The sequence below is a fragment of the Patella vulgata genome, chromosome 5, assembly GCF_932274485.2.
Source record: "Patella vulgata chromosome 5, xgPatVulg1.2, whole genome shotgun sequence".
Taxonomy (NCBI): domain Eukaryota; kingdom Metazoa; phylum Mollusca; class Gastropoda; family Patellidae; genus Patella; species Patella vulgata.
This window is the reverse complement of record NC_065883.2, coordinates 44,365,790-44,386,420: the sequence shown is the minus strand read 5'-3', so window position 1 is coordinate 44,386,420 and position 20,631 is coordinate 44,365,790. Positions and strand designations below refer to the sequence as shown.

At 36.5% G+C, this 20,631-nt stretch overlaps 1 protein-coding gene across 1 annotated transcript in view; it reads right to left on the bottom strand.

Moving 5' to 3' along the window:
* The window catches only part of LOC126821476 (uncharacterized), a 40,465-nt gene extending 21,825 nt beyond the window's left edge, over positions 1-18,640 (bottom strand). Inside the window, exon 1 of the mRNA XM_050549922.2 lies at positions 17,799-18,640. Coding sequence (XP_050405879.2) covers positions 17,799-18,508 — 710 coding nt within the window. The 5' untranslated portion in view covers positions 18,509-18,640. The remainder of the gene's footprint in view (positions 1-17,798) is intronic.
* Between the last annotated feature and the right edge of the window lie 1,991 nt (positions 18,641-20,631).

Here is a 20,631-nt window from a genome sequence, read left to right as displayed (position 1 = left end):
TAATGAAGAGAGAGTGAGGAAACTTGGTGTATAGTTTTATCACATCAATACCTTGACTAAGTTCGAATGAACATTTTCTGCTCAGGGTAAGCAGAGCATTAAGCAATTTGATTGGTCGAGACTTTGGAACACAATAACTCTCCTTCTAATTGAGGTAGAATGTTCAAAGGCGTTCATTAAGTGAATGCCTTGATGGAGTTCAGTGATAAACATTTTCTGCTTACGGTAAGCAGAAATAAGCAATCTGATTGGTTGAATTGATGCTTTGGGGCACGATAACGTTGTTTATAATTAAGTGAGAGTGATGAAACTCTGAGTATAGATTCATCATATCATTACCTTGACTAAGTTCGATGATGAGAATTTTCTACTGATGCTAAGTAGCGATAAGCAATTTGATTGGTCAAGACTTTGGAACATAACAACCCTGATTTTAATTGACGTACAATGTTTTAACTTGACGTAGATGTTCATTAGGTGAATGACTTGATTGAGTTCAATGATTAACATTTCAAGCTAAAGCTAAGCAAAGCTAAGCAATTTCATTGGTCGATGCTTTGGGACAAGATAACTTTGATTGTGTCTGATATAGAGTGATGAAACTTAGTGTATAGTTGATAATCAGTTTGATTGCTTGATACTTTTGAAAAATGTGCGATTAATCAATATGTGTCCTCTATTTATTTTGGGATTTCGGTGGAGGACATCAGCCTCATCAATGGCTTGTTATCATACTTCTGGACCAAGTTTGGAACATAGATGGTAAAAAAAAATTAGTATTGTTTTGGTGATTAATATGTAGTTTATCACCTCATGTAACAAAGGAAACTGAAAATTATTTATGTTTAAAACGAAAAGATCTTGGTTCCTTGCGATAATTAAGCAAGGCAGTGTGGATTACCTGGATATTTACCACTGGGTGAATGGAAAATCTTGTTTTTAGCTTGTGGTCTCTCTAAAGGTCACAATTTTATAGGACTTCAAATATCGTTCAAACATATTACCATTTTTAGCTTGTGGTACCTCTAGAGATCACAATTTTTGTCCTACTGCATAAATTGTTTAAACATATCACCCTTACACCCAATTACAGTTGAGTTTGAATTTTGTGAAAATCAAACCAAAGATGTCCCGTGTGCACATTGGCGTGCACGTAAAAGAACTTCTGTTAGGATTAGATATAAGAGAATACTATAGCGTCGCTGTTCGGTCAGAATTTCCCTCGTGCAAAAATTAACTTAATTAAAATGGAAAAAAAACACAACAATAAACAAGTTTTAAAGGAGGTAAATCTGTGCTTTGAAACCTTAAAATGGTTGAAATTGATTAAAAAAGCACGTGTAAATGTAATATGGACGTATATATATATATAAACTGATTTACTTTCACTGTGTAATATTCGTCATAACCCAAAGGTTGTCCTGCATAACTCAAAGATCTTGGTTCCTTGCTTGCGCATATCGTATTGCATCTTCCTGATTGTTCGAAAAATCACTTTTGTATTCAATTTTAAAAAAAAAACATTTAAATATATTATATCACCTTTACATCCTAATGGTAGTTCCATTCAAATTTCTTGAAAATCGGACTGATATACTACCTGCCGAAATGGACACTGTCTCGGTGTATGCAAATTGTGTAAAAGTATTTTTTTATCCGATTTTGATCAAACATGAAATGTATGTGTATATAACCCCAAAATATTGGTTCCATTTGGTTATGACCCGTCCCCTGATTGTACAAAAAAAAACATGTTTTTAGCTTGTGGTGCCTCTACATGTAGGTCGCAATTTCGTGAAAATCAGACCGAAACTGCCCGACAAAATGGCTGCTCCTTGTACACAAATAGTATAAAAGTATGTTACAATTTTTATCTGATTTTGATAAATCTTTATATGTTTCTATACCAATAATCTTGGTTCCTTTAGTTATTAGTGCATATCGGATTGTGACTTCTGGGATTATAGCCCCTGATTGTGCGAAAAATCGCGTTTTAGGTTATTGGCCTATTGATTGTCAACAAAATCATTATCTGATTAAGTTTATATTTATCATGCACCCTAAAACACTTAACACATGTTTAACTAATCTTAAATTTGATTTCAGAAGCCTGTAGAAAATTACATATAAACAGTACTATTAAAGAATTCAATGATTACATTGGAGATACCCTCAAATATGCTCAGGTAATCAACTTTTTCATATTTTCAATTTGAGAGAATATTGTTGCCATAAAAGTCAGTCCATCAGTCTGTAAAATTCCAATATTTGTGAAACTTCATTGGGCCAGAGAAAATCATAAGTCCAAAACTTAAGTGTGACTCTAGTCCAAAGATTTGTCTTATCTACGATGAGGAGATCTAAACAGACTTGCGAAAATCTTAGCTGAGAAGTATCCAAAGCATTTATTAGGAATTATAAAAATTTATAACACATATTCAAATGTTATTGCGGCCATGGTTCTCATTATTTTTTCGAACACGATTTGCAGAAATGCCGATCAAATGAGGTAAATTTAGGCAATTGATTAGGAATTTCCGGTTTTATTAGCAATATTTTGGGAAAATTGCGATTAAATGATGTCTCCCTGTTGAATTTGATTAGTAATATTTTGGGAAAATTGTGATTAAATGATGTCTACCTGTTGAATTTACAATATAATGCAAAGTTTTATTTATGTATAAATATTTCAAAAATTATTATTATAAATATAGATTTCAAAATTTGCCCACTGCTGTCTATACTTGCATTTGTTACAAATACTTTCTTCAAAGCAGTGCCAGTTGAGACACTGGTTGTAAACATATTGGAATAGTTTTGATATGATATTTCGGGGGATGATTGGTATTTTGGAAATGACATGAAATGTTATGGGGTTTAATGTCCTACTGTTCTGCTCCGAATTGGGAAAATGAAGAAGGTTATATTTTGGACACAATAAGCACAACCATATTATGTACTGTCATTCACTCATTAGTTTACTGGATATTTGTATAGACATTTCATGCCAAAGCTAACTTGCCTCATTTTGACTTGTTTTATAATTACAGAAGATTTACCTTACAAGATACAAATAATAGTGATGAGTCATAATTATATACTGATTCTTTGATACTGCATGATTATATGCTGATTCTGTGATACTGTATGACAATATGTAAACTGATTCTGTGATACTGTATGATAATAATATATACTGATTTTGTGCTTCTGAATAGTTCTGATACTGTAATATAAGATTGTATACAGATTTTGTGATTCTGATTACTTTGATACTGCATGATTATATACTGGTTCTGTGGTACTATATGATGATTATATACTGCTTCTTTGATACTATATGCTGATTACATGTACTGATTCTGTGATACTAGTTGATTATATACTGATTCTGTGGTTCTGATTACGGGGGATCACGTGGCTAAGTGGGTAAGACGCTAGCTCGCTAGCCTGGAGGTCGGGTGTTCGATCCCTGCATTGGCCGAGAAAATTCATCCAGATTTTCCGGCGTGGTTCTCCCTTGTCAGTGATGCAGGACGGAGGGGCTGACAAGGAAAGCTGTCTAGTCGTTCGGATGGGACGAAAAACCGAGGTCCCGTGTACACATTGGCGTGCACGTAAAAGATCCCTTGGCAGTTGGAATTCGATATAAGAGTAGGCCGTAGTGCCGCTGTCCGGGCAAAATTTCCCTCATAGCACACTGTATGGCGTATGCCCGCCTTCATTAGCCCAGGTTAGCAGCAGAACAGTAGGACGTTAAACCCCATTTCATTTCATTTCGGTTCTGATTACTGTGATACTGTATGATTATATAATGATTTTGTGATTCCAATGTCTGTGATACTGTATGAGTATAATAAAATTTTGTGATAAAATATGATAATACACTTATACTGTGGTACTGTATGATAAGATAGTGATTAGAGAGATACTATGATAATATACCGATTCTGTGAAACTTTGTGATTATATACCGATACTGTGATACCGTATGATAATATATGGATTCTGCGAAACTTTGTGATTATATACCGATACTGTGATACTGTATGATAATATATTGATTCTGTGATACTTTATGATTGTATACTGATACTGTATGATAATGTACTGATTCTGTTATACTTTATGATAATATACTGATTCTGTGAGATTGTGATACTATGTGATTATAATACTGATACTATATGATTATAATACTGATACTGCATAATTATAATACTGATTCTGCATGATTATACATGTATACTGAATCTGTGATACTGTAGGATTATACAAGATGCTGTGATGCACTGATACTGTATGATAATATACTGATTCTGTGTTACTATATGATTATATACTGATTCTGTGATTCTGATTACTGTAGGATTATTAAATGTTTCTGTGATATTGATGTATGATTTCTTTGATATTGATTTAGGCCTATACTTTTTAATTTATTGTTATCATTACTTATTAAATTTATTTTAAAAAAATTTCTGGTTAATATTCATATTTTTGATGATAGAATTAAGTTGACCTTTGAAGAAATGATATTACAGGTTATACTCGAGTTACACGTTATCTGTAACGTTTAGGGGGAATAATTTAATGTATGCTATAGACGTTATAGAGAACGTTTCAGGGGTAGAATTGAAAGACGTGCTACTATAGTGACGTTATCGGTAATGTTGGGGGGGGGGGATTTAATGCATGCTATAGACGTTATCGAGAACGTTTATGGAGGGGGATTTCACGCATGCTGTAGACGTTATCGGGAACGTTTACCGAGAGGAATTTCACAAATGCTGTAGACGTTATATGTAACGTATTGAGGTTAGAAATTAACACATGCTTTAGACGTTATAGGGAACGTTTACGTTCAAGGAGGGAAATAAAACACATGCTATAGACGTTATCTGAAACCTTACAACGGAGGGATTTAACACAGTCTCCAGAGGTTATCTGTAACGTTTAGGTTAGGATAATTTAACACATGCTTGACGTTATCCGGAACGTTAAATAGGTGAAGTGTAATACATGCTGTAGACGTTACTGGTACCTTCCCCATAACATAAAGCGAACCGAAATAAAGGTTTAGATAATGTCCTGGGATCATTTTATGAAAACATTTTTAATCCGTGCCACGAGTATATTTTATAACGTTCTTTTAGAAAGTTGGGAGAACGACAAAAAAACTTTCCTGGTTCACGTCAAGCGAACCTTTGTGTTCCGGGAACGTTTCAGGAACATTTTCTAGTAACGATTTTGAATAGACAGACTATTTGAATTCGTGCTACAAACGTTAAAAGTGACGTCTGCTTAACGTATCCTGTAACATTTGTAAATAAGGTGGAACTGACGACAACAAGACTTCCTGGCTTACGTCAGATGAACATTCAAAACTAACGTGAAATAACCATAATAACTAATGTTTTCAAAACGTTAACATTAATGTTCAGTTAACTTATCCTGTTACGTTTGTAAAAACGTTGGCTTTACGACAACAAAACTTTCCTGGCTTACGTCTGATGAACATTCAAAACTAACGTGAAATAACCATAATAACTAATGTTTTCAAAACGTTAACGTTAACGTTTTCAATACGTTAACATTAATGTTCAGTAAAGGTATCCTGTAACGTTTTTAAAAACATTAATGTTACGACAACAAAACTTTCCTGGGTCACGTGCCACAAACATTCACAACGAACGTGAAATAACAGAATAACTAATGTTTTCAAAACGTTAACATTAATATTTCAGTTAACTTTTCCAGTAACTTTTGTAAAAAACGTTGGCCTTTTGACAACAAAACTTTCCTGGCTTACGTGAGATGAAAATTCAAAACTAACCTGAAATAACCATAATAACTAATGTTTTCAAAACGTTAACGTTAACGTTTTAAATACGTTAACATTAATGGTCATTAAAAGTATCCTGTAACGTTTGTAAAAACGTTTACGTTACGACAACAAAACTTTCCTGGGTCACTTGCCCAAACATTCATAATGAACGTGAAATAACAGAATAACTAATGTTTTCAAAACGTTAACATTAATGTTCAGTTAACTTATCCTGTTACGTTTGTAAAAAACGTTGGCCTTTTGACAACAAAACTTTCCTGGCTTACGTCAGATGAACATTCAAAACTAACGTGAAATAACGATAATAATTAATATTTCAAAACGTTAACGTTAACGTTTTCAATACGTTAACATTAATGTTCAGTAAAGGTATCCTGTAACGTTTGTAAAAACGTTTACGTTACGACAACAAAACTTTCCTGGGTCACGTGCCCCAAACATACACAACGAACGTTAAATAACGAAAAAATAATGTTTTGAAAACGTTCGGAAAACTAAATTTTGTTAGCTGGGACTGTCCTCGTATGTATTAATGCTACAAAATTATGAAAGTTGCATAGAAATAATTTAAAATATGAAGACGATGAATAGGTTGTCAATAGCTGATTTTTACTCCCTTTTTTCAACCTTAAATCAAAATGGCGCAAATACAAAACCGATATAAAAAAACCCCAAAAAACTAAGCCCGACATATTTTGCGTCTGTAGTAGGAGCATTCATCTTCATTGATAAGATTTGTAGAAATTAAGATTTTTCCTTAAGAAAAGACCTCCCGACCCGTCAAAATTTAAATTTTAGGCAAAATTACGTCACTTCCGGTGCCGACAGAAAACTTTATAGGTAGAAACAAATTGAGAATTTGCACCAAGAAGTATATGAGCTGTTGTTTTAAACAAATTAGGCAATAAATAATTAATTTAGAACCCATAAACTGTAATAAAAATGCGAAAAGTCTTAAAAAGTGATCCTGACGAAATTGGTTATTTCTTTGCAAGAGAAGATGCTAAAGCTATTTTTTGACATATTTATGATCGTATGTATCCAATCTATATTTCCATTGGAATGAAATATCATAATGTTAAACGAATACTAAATATAACTCACTTCAAAAAATATTTGTTTTGAAGGCTAAAAATACAGTTTTTGCTAAAATGACATTACTTCCGGTGAGAATGAAAATGTAAAATTAGTTTTAGGAAATCAGAAATGGCATAAGACATCACATGGTGAAAAGTTTATGAAAATCGAATAATAATTGACACTGTTATAGACCAAAAACCTTGAAAAGTGATTAGTAGAAAATCATCTATTTCTCTGAAACCTTACAAGTTAGAACCCATTTTGTGGTATCTGTATGGTCGTATAGGTTCATTCTATTTGTTGATTGAAATCAAATATCATACTTTTAAACAAATAACATATACGACTCATTTGAAAAAAATATCGCTTTTGAAGGCTAAAATTCAGTTTTTTGCCCAAATGACGTCACTTCCGGTGACAGTAAAGGTGTTAAAATGGTTTAATATAGTTAAACGTGGCATTCGTCATCAAATGGTGAAAGAAAATTGAAAATTGAATAATAATTGATTCTTGTACAGGCGAAATAGCACGAAATGTGACTCATGCAAAATTGCCTATTTCTCGACAACTGATGATATTACACACTAATTTTGAGATACATTCTCTTTGTATGGGTTATTGCTACGAGGTTATGAAAGTTACGATGAAATATTTTGAAATATGAAGACGGTGGATGGGTTATAAATAGCTTATTTATACACCTTTTTTCGCCTTTTAATCTAAATGACCCGAAAACGAAATCGAAATTAAAAAAACTGAGCCCGATGTTTTGTGCGCCTTTACAGGGCGCACCCTTTCAGTTAAATCAGATTTGAAAAAAATGATATTTGCTTTCAAATAGTTGTACCGAACTGTCAAAATCTGTCAAAATTGTAGTTTTTGCTGATTTTACGTCACTTCCTTTGCCGAAAGTAATCTTTACCGGTAACAAAAAAAATGACATTTTGGACCATGCAGCATATGAACTTTCTTTTATGCAAATCGAATAATAAATAATTAATCTAGGACTGAAAAACTGAATTAGCCAATGGCGGCCAAGGAAAATTACAGACACAAAAAATGTTGACAATTTTAGTCAAATCGAATAACTCTTCAAAACTGGTTAAAATGCCATATAAAAATATTCATAAATAAAAAAGTTTTTTGTAAAATTTTAAATTTTCGAAATTTGTCGCTTAATATCTACGAAGATTCGTCGACAATCAAAAATCAAAAGTAGCACAGCTATGTGCCTTGTCTCCGGCTATGTCAAAATGCATAATATACTATTCAAAAAAAGTAGGGGATATTTGATTTTTAAGTGTTATTAAAGTCACCTAATGAAACTGACGAAGAAACAAATGACAAAATGAAATGAAGTTCACATTCATCGATTTATTCCAAATGATCGTTAGACTAAGTAAGGCACAGACTGACCATTATAAGGGTAAAATGATACCCGGGGTCAAACAGCAAAGTTACCACAGCATCACAACCAAGTCAGTAACGGGTAAATCCTCCTCTGTTTGCCAAACAAGCATTGATCCGACGTGGCATACTCCTAATGAGACGTCTAAGGTCATTTTGGTCCAGATTGTCCCATTCCTGTTGCAACGCAGCAGCAAGTTCTTGGACATTGGCAGGACGTTGTTGACGTTGACGTAACCTCTGTCCAAGCATGTCCCAGACATGCTCGATGGGGGAGAGGTCTGGACTCAGTGCTGGCCAAGGTAATGTGGTGATGTTCTGTTGTTGGAGGTAACCTGTAACGATTCTGGCCCTGTGACATCTTGCGTTGTCATCCTGGAAGATGAAACGGCGGCCATGACGTCGTGCGAACGGCACAACATGGACTGCCAAGATGTTGTCCCGGTAGTACTGGCCTGTAACACGCCCTGCAACAACATGTAAAGCCGTTCTTCCAGCAACAGTGATGCCTCCACACACCATAACAGAACCACCCCCAAATCGATCATGTCTGATGACGTTAACGTCTTGGAAGCGCTCGTTTCGACGACGCCACACCCTCCTACGTCTGTCCAAAAAATCAACAGTGAACCTTGACTCATCTGAAAACATCACATTGCTCCAGCGTCGATTATCCCAGTGTTGACGATCCCTACACCAACGACGTCTTGCCTGAATGTGATGATCTCTCAAACAAGGGATCACGCGAGGACGTCGGGCGCGAAGGTGACCCCTATGCAGTCGATTCCGAATCGTCTGGCCACTCACTCTCACACCAGTGTCTGTTTGAAGACGAGCGCTGATCTGATTTGCTGTGATGACACGATTTCTCAAGGCCAAGGTACGGATAAATCGATCCTGGGCTTGAGTTGTCGCCCTTGGTCGACTTGAGCGTGGTCTGTCCTGTACAGATTGTGTATCACGGTATCTGGACCATAGCCTGCTTATGACAGATTGAGAAACATTCATCGTCCGCGCCACAACCGCCTGTGTTGTGCCGATCTGTAGCATGCCAAGGGCACGTAACCTTTCATTTTGAGTAAGCCGACGCATATCAAAATTTGTTTTCTGGTCACTAAAACAATTAAACTGATGTTTCCACCCTGGAATTCAATGCCACAATGACTGTAACATTCAAAGTCAGAGTCGTGCAAATCTTGGGTTGGACCCCCATGATGATCCCAAGCATCACCTGCATTCCATGCGGTAGCTATTGGTGCGTTTGGGCGTCACATGTAACTGGAATTGTTTCTTCTGTTAGGTTCTATAGTGACTTTTTTCGTAGTCATTTGCATATTTTAGTATTATGCCCCCAAAATCAAATATCCCCTACTTTTTTTGAATAGTATATGTTAAAATTCGATGATTATTGTTAATACTACGGCATTTTTAAAATAAAAACCAGACATTTAGCATTGTCACAGAATGCCCAAAATAGCTTTATTATCTAAATCACACCCACTTTCCCAATAAAACCGAAGAAATCGTTTCGATCCGACAAGATTTGGAAAAAAAAAAATAATAACTAGATCTGCATAGCAGATATCAAAGCTTTCATATTAACTGCAAAAGGGGTTATTAGAATCTATTGAAACGATAAGTATAAATGTTATAGGGTATCTGAAAAATTACATTTACCTTATGAACAAGATGAGAAAAATACAAAACAAAAATTGTCGACTTGTGGCTACCATCAAGGCATATTTAGAAAACCATATATTATATACAGAGTACGCCCGTTCCTTGCATTCAGTTTTAGAGTTAGGTGTGATTTTCAAAGGATTCAACCGGAATCGCCGAAAATCAATTGGCTTCTTCATCTCATAACCTTAAACACTGTGTATAAATTTAAAGTCAATCGGATATTGAATTTAGCCTATAGAGCGTCCATAAGATTTTTTTGAAGTTATCAAGGGCCATAACTCTGACTACTTATCGGAAAGCGCTGAAAATCAATAGGCTTCTTCGTCCCTTAAACACTGTGTATAAATTTAAAGTCAATCGGATACTAAATTTAGCCTCTAGAGCGTGCACAAGATTTTTTGAAGTGATCAAGGGCCATAATTCTGACAGTAATTATCGGAAATCGCTGAAAATCAATAGGCTTCTTCGTGTCATGACCTTTAACACTGTGTATAAATTTAAAGTAATCGGATATTAACTTTAGCCGGCCATACGGCGGCGACGACAATATACATTTCAATGTGGGCGTATAAAAATTAACCGCATGCATATAATATTTAATGTATGATAAAGTCAAAAAAATGTCTTTTACGGATAATGTGTATAGTACTAATAGCAATCACATACGGAAGAGGCGATAAGATCCCTTTGCATTTGCAATTTCAAAATTAATTAAAACCAAATTTAAATTCCGAAAATCGTTTTTTTTTTTGGCTAAAACTCCTTTTTTTTAATCTGCTAAAACTTTTTGCTAATATTCCTTTTTTTTTAAAATCTGATCAAAATAGGAGTCCGGGGTGGTAATGGGCGTATTGTGTCCAAATTGCATGGTTTTCGGACAATCGGTGCCGGTGTCGTAGCAAAATTCCACTTTTTCGCCCTTACAGAAGCCGTAAATATCGGAAAAAAACGAACGGCTGGAACCGTGTCAAGAACAAACGACCTGAACGAATGCAGGTATGGCCTTGAATTTTTCAATGCACCTAGGTACCAACGTGAAAAGTTCCTCGCCGGAATTTGGTAGTCATCGTACCTTTGGTTCCAGCTTGGCGCATGCGCGAAATCAAAAAAAAATTATGGTCGATTTTGGGTACATTTCGGAGTGGTTTGGTTTATGATGGTGGATCGTGGACCCGTATTGATCTATTACAATACGCGTTGAAGAAAGAGCAAATTTTCGCGACCGGGGTTGATCTGCACTGCCCAGGCAACGTTCGGGTAATCCGATTGCCTTCAAATTTGCACTGAATGTACCTTGGGATTCTAGCTATCACATATTAAAAATAGAAGAGTGTGGGATTCCGAGAACGTTGAAAATAAATTCGAAACCCACCCCCACCCATTAAAGTTTTTTTGCTTAAAAAATTGCCGTATTTTATCGAATGTTTATTGTTCTTGATATCCCAGCATTTTCTCCTTTTAATATGTGATAAATATCATCGCGGCGCAGCCAACTGCTAGAAATTCCAGAGATTTGGACCACCGGAAAGATGCCTCAGCAGTCAAAATAGGTCAAAATAGGCGATTTCGGTTTCTAGTGTCGAAACATCGTTGCGGTCATTTTAAAAAATTGTCTTTTAAGGATAATGTGTATAGTACTAATACCTATCACATACGGAAGAGGCAATAAAATCTCTTTGCATTTGCAATTTCAAAATTAATTAAAACCAATATTAAATTCCGAAAATCGTTTTTTTTTTGCTAAAACTCTTTTTTTTTAATGGGATGAAAATGGGGGTAAAGAAAAGAGTCCGGTGTGGTAATGGGCGTATTGTGTCCAAATTCCATTTTTTTCCCCTTATAGAAGCCGTAAATTGACTTAGAAAAAAAAGACGAACGGCAGTTGACCTGGAGCCGTGCCAAGAACAAACGACTTGAACGAATGCAGGTATCACCTAGAAATTTTAAGGGTACCTAGGTACCAACCTGAAAAGTTCCTCGCCGGAATTTGGTACTCATGGTACCTTTGGTTCCAGCGTAGCGCATGCGCGAAGTCAAAACCAGCTAAACTCGAAAACAACCTTGTCGGCACGGAAAACATCAAAGGCGAAATTCGAATTTTTGAAATATTTAAATACCAAACATTCGACCATGATCCAGGCTATCCTGAAATTTGGTACTCATGGTACCTTTGGCTCCAGCGTAGCGCACGCGCGAAGTCAAAACCAGCTAAACTCGAAAACAAACCTTGTCAGCACGGAAAACATCAAAGGTGAAATTCGAATTTTTGAAATATTCAAATACCAAACATTCGACCATGATCCACGCTATCCTGAAATTTGGTACTCATGGTACTCATGATCGAGGCTATCCTGAAATTTATTAATTTCGGTAATAGGGGACAGATTCTCTAAGCCACGACCAATTGTGTATGTTTTCAAGCTTATTAATGTGGATTTTTCGCTATTTTTCATTTTCAATTCAAAATGGCGTGTATTATTTGCCAAAAATCGAAATTTTAATTCCTACATTTTATGGGCTTCCCTTCAAGGATTCTGAAAATATAATTCCCTTGTCTGTTAGTAAAATATCAAAAAAGCCTTAGCGATATTTCACATTTCAAGATGGTGGGACTTCCGGTTTGGGCTACAAACTCTATTTTTTATGTACGAATCAGTAGTGTCGTAGCTAGTACAGAAACAAATTTTCAAGGCAATCTGACTTATATTTCGTCGATTTTTTGGAAAAATTTGATCCCTAATTTCATCAAGGGGAGATAATGTAAAAAATTTCTAATGACATTTTTCAAGTCGCATTTTTCAATTTCATTAAAATCGTGCAACTATTTAAGAAGTTGTCAAGTTGGTGTCAACTTCCGGTTCGAAATCACAGCGACGAATTTTCGAAATTCGAAAATCTGAAATTGCAGATAAAAATGATTTTTTTCATGGTACTCAAAGAAAAAAGAATTAGTAGAATAGGTCTAATAGTCACAGAGTTATAGGTATGTAGGTAAATTTCTTCGTTCGTAAGTTTCAGAAAGATCCTATGGATAGATTCTGAGAAATAGGATTTGCAGAAAATACACAAAAAAAATAATAATCTTAACAGAACAATAAGCTTTCATATGTAATACATATGGAAGCTTAATAATAAGAAGAATAACCTTAACAAAAACAACAGTGTTTCACACAAGCTACGCAGTGTGAAACTCTAATAATAATAATAATAATCTTAACAGAAACAATAAGCTTTCTAGATCTGCCAGGCAGATATGGAAGCGTTCATATTCACGGTCATTTGCTGAAACATGCCATGGGTTATATAAAGAATATCAAAAAGGATAACGAGAAGCATTTCAACCGGGCAAGAAATGCGGTTATTTGTTACGAATTAAATCGGTCAGAAATTTGTAATAACAACCAGGCATTACTTGATATTAGATGTTATTAATTTTGTCAACAATATCCAAAAATGTATTCATTTCGGAAATAGGAGACGAATTCGCTAAACTAGGGCCTATTATGTTTATTTTTTGCGTCCATTACAGTGGATTTTTCACTGTTTTTCATATTCAATTCAAAATGGTGACATTCAGTTGACCGAAATTAAAATTGTGCATTGACGTTTTTTAGGCATTCCTTCAAGGATTCAGACAATGTAACTCCCATGTCTGTAAGTAAAATATCACAAAAGCCTAAGTGATTTTTCACATTTCAAGATGATGGCACTTCCAGTTCTATTAATAGCCTTCATATTTTGTGTACGCATCAGTAATCTGACCTATGTTTATCCTTATTTTCTCTAAGGGAAGATAACTTAAATAATTTCTATGAACATCGTTGAAGTTGGATCAACGAGATCTACTTACATTCCTCAGCAGAAAAGTAGGACGTTAAACCCCATTTCATTTCATTTCATTTCACTTACATTCCTAATTTCATGAAAATCGTACTAATATTCAAGAAGTTGTCATGTTGGTTTTACTTCCGGGGTGAGATGTCAATGTCGTAATATTCGAATTTCGAAAATTGGAAATAGCAGATTTAAAGTAAATGTTTTAAGGTACCTAAAGAAAAAAGAATTTGTAAAATAGATTTAAAAAGTTACAGTTATGTAGGTCAAGTTTTTCATTAGCAAATTTCGGTGATTTCGGATTCGTAAAACGCTTTGAAAGTATTTTGATTCCAAAGCCACCAACCATTCCTGGAAGGAGGCTAACCAGAAATGTATCAATTTCGGAAATTGGAGACGAATTCACAAAACGGCAGCCTATTTCGACCATGAGCCCGGCTATCCGGAAATGTATTAATTTCAGAAACAGGAGACCATTTACAAACTACGGCCTATTGTGTTTATTTACAAGCTCGTTAATTTAGATTTTTCACTATTAGTGTGGTCTAACATGTCATCCCGTAGGATTTGTATGCTAAAATTGATTTTTTTGTTTGTTTTGGGTTGGTGTTGGACCAAGCTATCCCAAAATACCCGGCAAAATGATGTGCTGGTGAACCAATGGGCTCAAAATCATTTTCCATCCTTAAATCATTTGGGTGGACAAACGTGTTGTTCTTTTTCAAAAATGTAAATACGTTCTTGTTCAATTGTTGATTTGTTCTATTGTTCTATAATTAGGGGATCACGTGGCTAAGTGGGTAAGACGCTGGCTCGCTAGCCTGGAGGTCGGGTGTTCGATCTCTGCATTGGCCGAGAAAGTTCATCCAGATTTTCCGGCGTGGTTTTCCCTTGTCAGTGATGCAGGACGTAGGGTCTGACAAGGACAGCTGTCTAGTCGTTCGGATGGGACAAAAAACCGAGGTCCCGTGTACATATTGGCGTGCACGTAAACGATCCCTTGGCAGTTGGAATTCGATATAAGAGTAGGCCGTAGCGCCGCTGCCCGGGCCAAATTTCCCTCAAAGCACACTGTATGGCGTATGCCCGTCTTCATTAGCTAGATTAGTAGCAGAACAGTAGGACGTTAAAGCCCATTGCATTTCATTTCATTTCATTTAGTTCTATAATTAAAAATGTTATTAAAAATGTTATTAAAAATGTTATTAAAAAGTCCGAAGAAAGGGTGAGGAAAAACGAGAAAGGGGGAAATCCCCGTAAAAGAGCGAGAGAAAACGAGAAAGGGGAGGGAATCCCCGAGAAAGAACGAGAAAAGGGGTGCGGGAACTCCCGAGAAAAGACGAGAAGGGGCGAGAAAATTTAACTCCCGATAAAGGGCGAGAGAAAAAGGGAATCGCCAGAGGAAATCCCCTATCACCGAAAATGAATGTTAGGAAGACGTCATTTCCTGTTATTTGCGTCATTTCCGGTGATGACGTCATCACAGGAAATGACGCTATTCGTGGCGTCATCACCGGAAGTGACAGTTGCTAAGGGGGCCGGAAGTGACCTGCGCATGCAAAACAATTGCAGGCATCGTTTCGAATGGCAGATAAAAAATAAACAGTAATGTCCACCCACAAAACTCGTTAAACTCTGTAACCATTGGGGTTGATGGGTAGTGGGTCCGTGACGTTGACTGAAATCGGCAAAGGCTTGTCCAATGGCTGCCGGGGTCTTGTTCGTCGTCGGTATTGACAATGTGGGCTAGGGGATAGGTATGGGGTTGCAGCCGGTACAGGTTATTCCGAGACCAGACACCACCAAAGACGTCCGAATGATGACGCAGGGCCTCTTCCAATGGGCGGGTTCCGCAATCTAGTTTGCCGTGAGTTGTCTACTCTTAGTTTATACGAATTCTACTTCCGGGGAGTTCGTCGCCCGCTGGCCATTCAACGTAAACAAAGACACGAGAGAGGACAAAAGAAAGGCGTGACTGAAGATAAAAGATCAACAGACAAATAAAACCCGTAGTTACAAGTACGTATCGTTATTTTCCTCGTCTTAAAAACACGGTGAAATGAAGGAAAATAAAGTATTTTACGAGATCGGGCGATTCAGATTCCTTAGTTTCGATTTCGCTTTTCTTTATTATTGTTAGTGTCCGTTGTTTTTTTCTTTAAATTAGTACTATTTCATCTATTTTTCATGCGTTTATCATGTATACTATATAAGAAAATTCATTCATGGCTATTTTTTTTTTTAATACATGGCCTGAGTTGTTTAAAAAAAAAAAAACCAAAAAAAACCCCAACATATAGTCAATATTTATTTTAATTTTAATTTCAGGTTTTGTATGCAATACAATGGGGGAAAAAGTACTGCTGCATTCCAGGCTGCAGTAATACATCTTCTTCATACAATGAAAATGGAGCTAAAGTTGTCTTACATCGCTTTCCGATGTCAGAAAAGAAATGTCATATTAAACGACTGTGGATTCAACGCTTGAGAAATGTGAGAGCTAACCTGATAGTGAATGACCACACACGCGTTTGCAGTGAACATTTTGACGGATCCTTCACGGACGAATCAATACCATCAATATTTCCCAGTAAGCCGAAGAAAGTCGAAACTCCGCGTCGCCCACTTAATAGAAAAGTATTTAATGAAACAGTTTTGTCCGAGATTGAAAATCACCCGGACGCAATCGAGGGGTGTGAAACACTATATAAGAAAATCTGCACACAGACCCCAGTGGTAGTAACGTCACATGCTTGTGTAAATACTAATGATGTTAAGACTGTGTCGGTTGGTATACAGTGTGGTAGTTCTTTTTCTTCTACAAGTGTTGGCTCCCAGATTGACCTACCAAAAATGACATTTGAGGACATTGAAGGAAATGATAGCAAAACCAGATTCTATACAGGATTTGTATCTTTCAAAGTATTCTGGATGTTTTATTTGACATTATTAAAACATGGTGCCGATAAATTGAACTACTGGGAAGGGGAAGCGAGGTCAATGGGTGATAAGACATACCATGAACCAGGCGTTAGAAAACCTGGTAGGAAACGTTCTCTTCGACCGGCGGACGAGTTTTTGATGGTGTGTATGCGTTTGAGATTAGGACTATTGCAAGAACATTTATCAGATATTTTTCGTGTATCTGAGACAACGGTATCAAGGATTATGAATACATGGCTGAACTTTCTGTATGACCACTGCCGTTCCCTTATAACATGGCCAACCAGAGAGCAAATTATGGCTAATTTACCAAGACTGTTTTCGTTGCACCCTGATACGCGAATTGTCTTGGACTGCACAGAATTTTATATGGAGAAACCTTCATCTCTTAAGGCCCAGTGGATGACATGGTCAGAATATAAGCACTCCAACACATTAAAAGTTTTAATTGGGGTGTCACCAAGTGGAATGGTGACATTCATTTCAAGACTCTGGGGTGGAACCGTGTCTGACCGTCATATAGCACAGCATGGTGGATTTTTGCCAAGGCTCGTAACAGGAGATGTCGTAATGGCTGACAAAGGCTTCACAATTGAAGATTTGCTACCCACAGATGTTGGTTTAAATGTTCCTCCCCGGGTGTCAACTAAGTGTCAAATGTCATCAAATTAATTTTTTAAAACAAACAGAATTGCCTCGACTCGAATCGTTGTTGAGATGAAAATGGAACAAATAAAAAACTATAGAATTCTCAACTCATACTTTCCCATATCTGACGTTCACTTATCTGAGCAAATTGTTCTTATATGTGCTGCACTCACAAATTTACTCCCCCCCACTCTTAAAATAAAATACCAGAAAATAATTAAAAACTACAAATGTGTTCGTATTTCTTCTTTTTAATATCATTCAAGACATATATAATGATTTTCCCCTTTGCACTCTTCTTGAAAAAAATTCTGGAATAATGCTATCAAGATAAAAGTTTTTAAGTTTAGTGTACATCATTTCCCAAGTTGTTGGGGAAAATCTAATTCGCTCAACGTTAATGTCTTTCTTTGTATATACAACAAAGTCTACCCAAGACAGTTCATAAACAGCCATTTGTCCTTGTATTTGAAACATATAATTGTGCGATTCCTTTAATGTTAACTTGCCATTTAATATTTGACAAAAAAAATTCTTGTCCCTAGCACAGTCCATCGGGGGCATATTTCTCCAGTGAATATCAGATTTGTCACTCCCATAAGGACACTTAATTTCAACTAGGCCTGTGCCACACTTAGAGCAAGTAACAAGCCCGTCAATACTAGCACCTAGAAATGGATATTTTGCACTTACTAAAAGGCCACAAGTTTCAACGATGACATCATCACATGTCTGCAGATGACTCTGCATGTACTTGGCCAATGCAACGGATTCATTTGCATTCCCATATCCAATACTCTTGACATATTTTGGGACATTAGTATAACTACAAATTTTTTTCAATAAATTGTCTGGTGCAACTGTAGTCCTGCGACACACTTCCCCCATCACAGACGCTGTTATTAGGCAAGTCCTAGCCTTCAGCCAGTTTTGATTAGAACCCTGGCCCCGTGTCGATCGTTCTAATGCTTGGCATAGTTCCGAAGTCAAACTAATGTTGTCCAAGAATGACTGAAAGACATCGGTACACATATCTGATTTCAAATTAACACTGTCCACATACATGAAAGGTGGCTGATATGCAGACAAACATGAGTCTATTTTGAAATCATCACCCCTCAATATCTGGTATATGACTGCTTGGGGTTGCACATCCTTAAGACCATTTAAAATGTCATCTAAAAATGAGCAATCTTTATGTGGTCCTGCATTGTTGATACCTGGGTATGGCTTCACCTTTTCAACAATCTTATCTTTCTCAGTCTTCACAAAGTTTATATCGTAAATCCTTTTTGGACTTGGTTTTCTTTGTAACGGTCTTGGTGTGTCCCATGTACACTCATTTGATGTGCATGCATTTTTGGTCTTGACTAGTGTGTAGAGTAGAGCACCTACATGAGCACATAGTCCTGCACTTCCTGCCTTACAGTTGCACTTTGCACTCAGAATATGACTTGTCTTTGGAATAATACACACATGCTATGAATAAAATTTTGCTGTATTTCCACAATTTCCAATTTGAACAGTTTGCCTCATAGATGGCAAACACTTGGCCTGGATATAACAATATCCAGCCTCATCATGTACCTTATTAAATTCGATATCTCGAACAAAGCCTTCATTGCATAACCGCTTTGCTTTCTCTAGTTGTCTCTCAAAGTATAACCGTTCACCAGTGACTGGATTCTTGTGGTAAATAAAGTAGCTATCTACACCTTTGCTGGAAACTGCAGGTATGTCTGAGCTGTCTAATGGTTTCCATGGGTTTGAGACTTGAAAAATTGGGGTAACTTTCAAGTCATCAAATTCGTCACTAGAAGCATCACTTGACGAATATAAGTTATCATACTTTGTCATATAGTTAAAAACTCTCTTTATAAGTATTTCTTTATTACCAGACTTTTTGAGTTTATTTTTATCAAGCCATGCCTTTAATTCTGCAACTTTCCATGATTTCAGTTCGTGAATAGATAACGAACATTCAGGTTCTATTTCAGAGACTTTGTCAGAAACAGGATTGGTTAATTTACTGAAATTTAAAATAATGGGAAAATTCATTATTTCATTCTAGCGGGAAAAGGCTTCCATCGTAGACCCAGTTCTATTTTGTTTGACGTGACAATACATTATTATTACTATTCAAGTAATGTTTACCAACACGTCGGTATTTCTCGTCGACACTTGCGAACTATATTAAATGTTTATATGAAAAAAATATTACCTTTCCATCTTAGATAACTTCTTCCGAAACCAGCCATCGATAAATAATATAAAGAACAAAGACGATCGTAAAGTTTGAGGCTGTGTTAAAAAAATCTATTGTTTATGTATTGAACTCCCCGGAAGTAATTATGGAGTGCCACCTACTGGCGATTCAAGGGAGAATAACACGAAATAACCCCTATTGCGGAACTGGCCCATTGTAACGTGGATAAAGGACTACCAATCCATGATGACTCGGTGGTTACGATCGATTTCCAAGACATTGTCGTATTTGGCAAACAGCATAAGATTGAGAGCGCTAGTGGGGGCTACCGGGTAGCGTAGTTCTAGAGACAGGTTACCCCTGGTTCTGGGGTGTGAATAGGCCACGTCTGCTCCTCGGTCGTTGGTCAAATCAAATCAAAACAGCGTGTAACCCTTGATATAATCGTGGAAACTGAGATCCAAATCTTCTCGGGTGTTGAGAACACACACGCAATTCATTAAATCCGTGTACGGTGTGAGGGCCAATGTATCGCCAAAGTTGAGATAGGCATAATCATCCACGACTATTCCATGTATGGTCAATCGAATGTGCTTGAGGTTATGATGATGAAATCGGAACGGGTTCCTGGTATTATGTCCATCGTAAGCTCGGTTACTGACCAACCCCATAAATATACGCGTGGGTAAGGTTTCGTTGATGAACAGATTGTCCAGGACGTGGCTGGTACGGTTACTCGGCACGACCACGACCATGCGTTTCAAGGGATACTTGGCATTTGTGGTTTGGAGTTGGTTTTTAATCCGCGTGTACGTGGTGGGAGAAAGGGTGACGAACGGAATTTCCAAATAAGCTTTGATGAAATCAATCTTGTAGGGTCCTTTATTGTTGGCATGCATCAGGAAAAATTTAGAGGATTGTTTTTCCAAACTCAGACGTAGATCGACTTGGTCCACTAAGTACCTCTCTTGTAAAAACATAT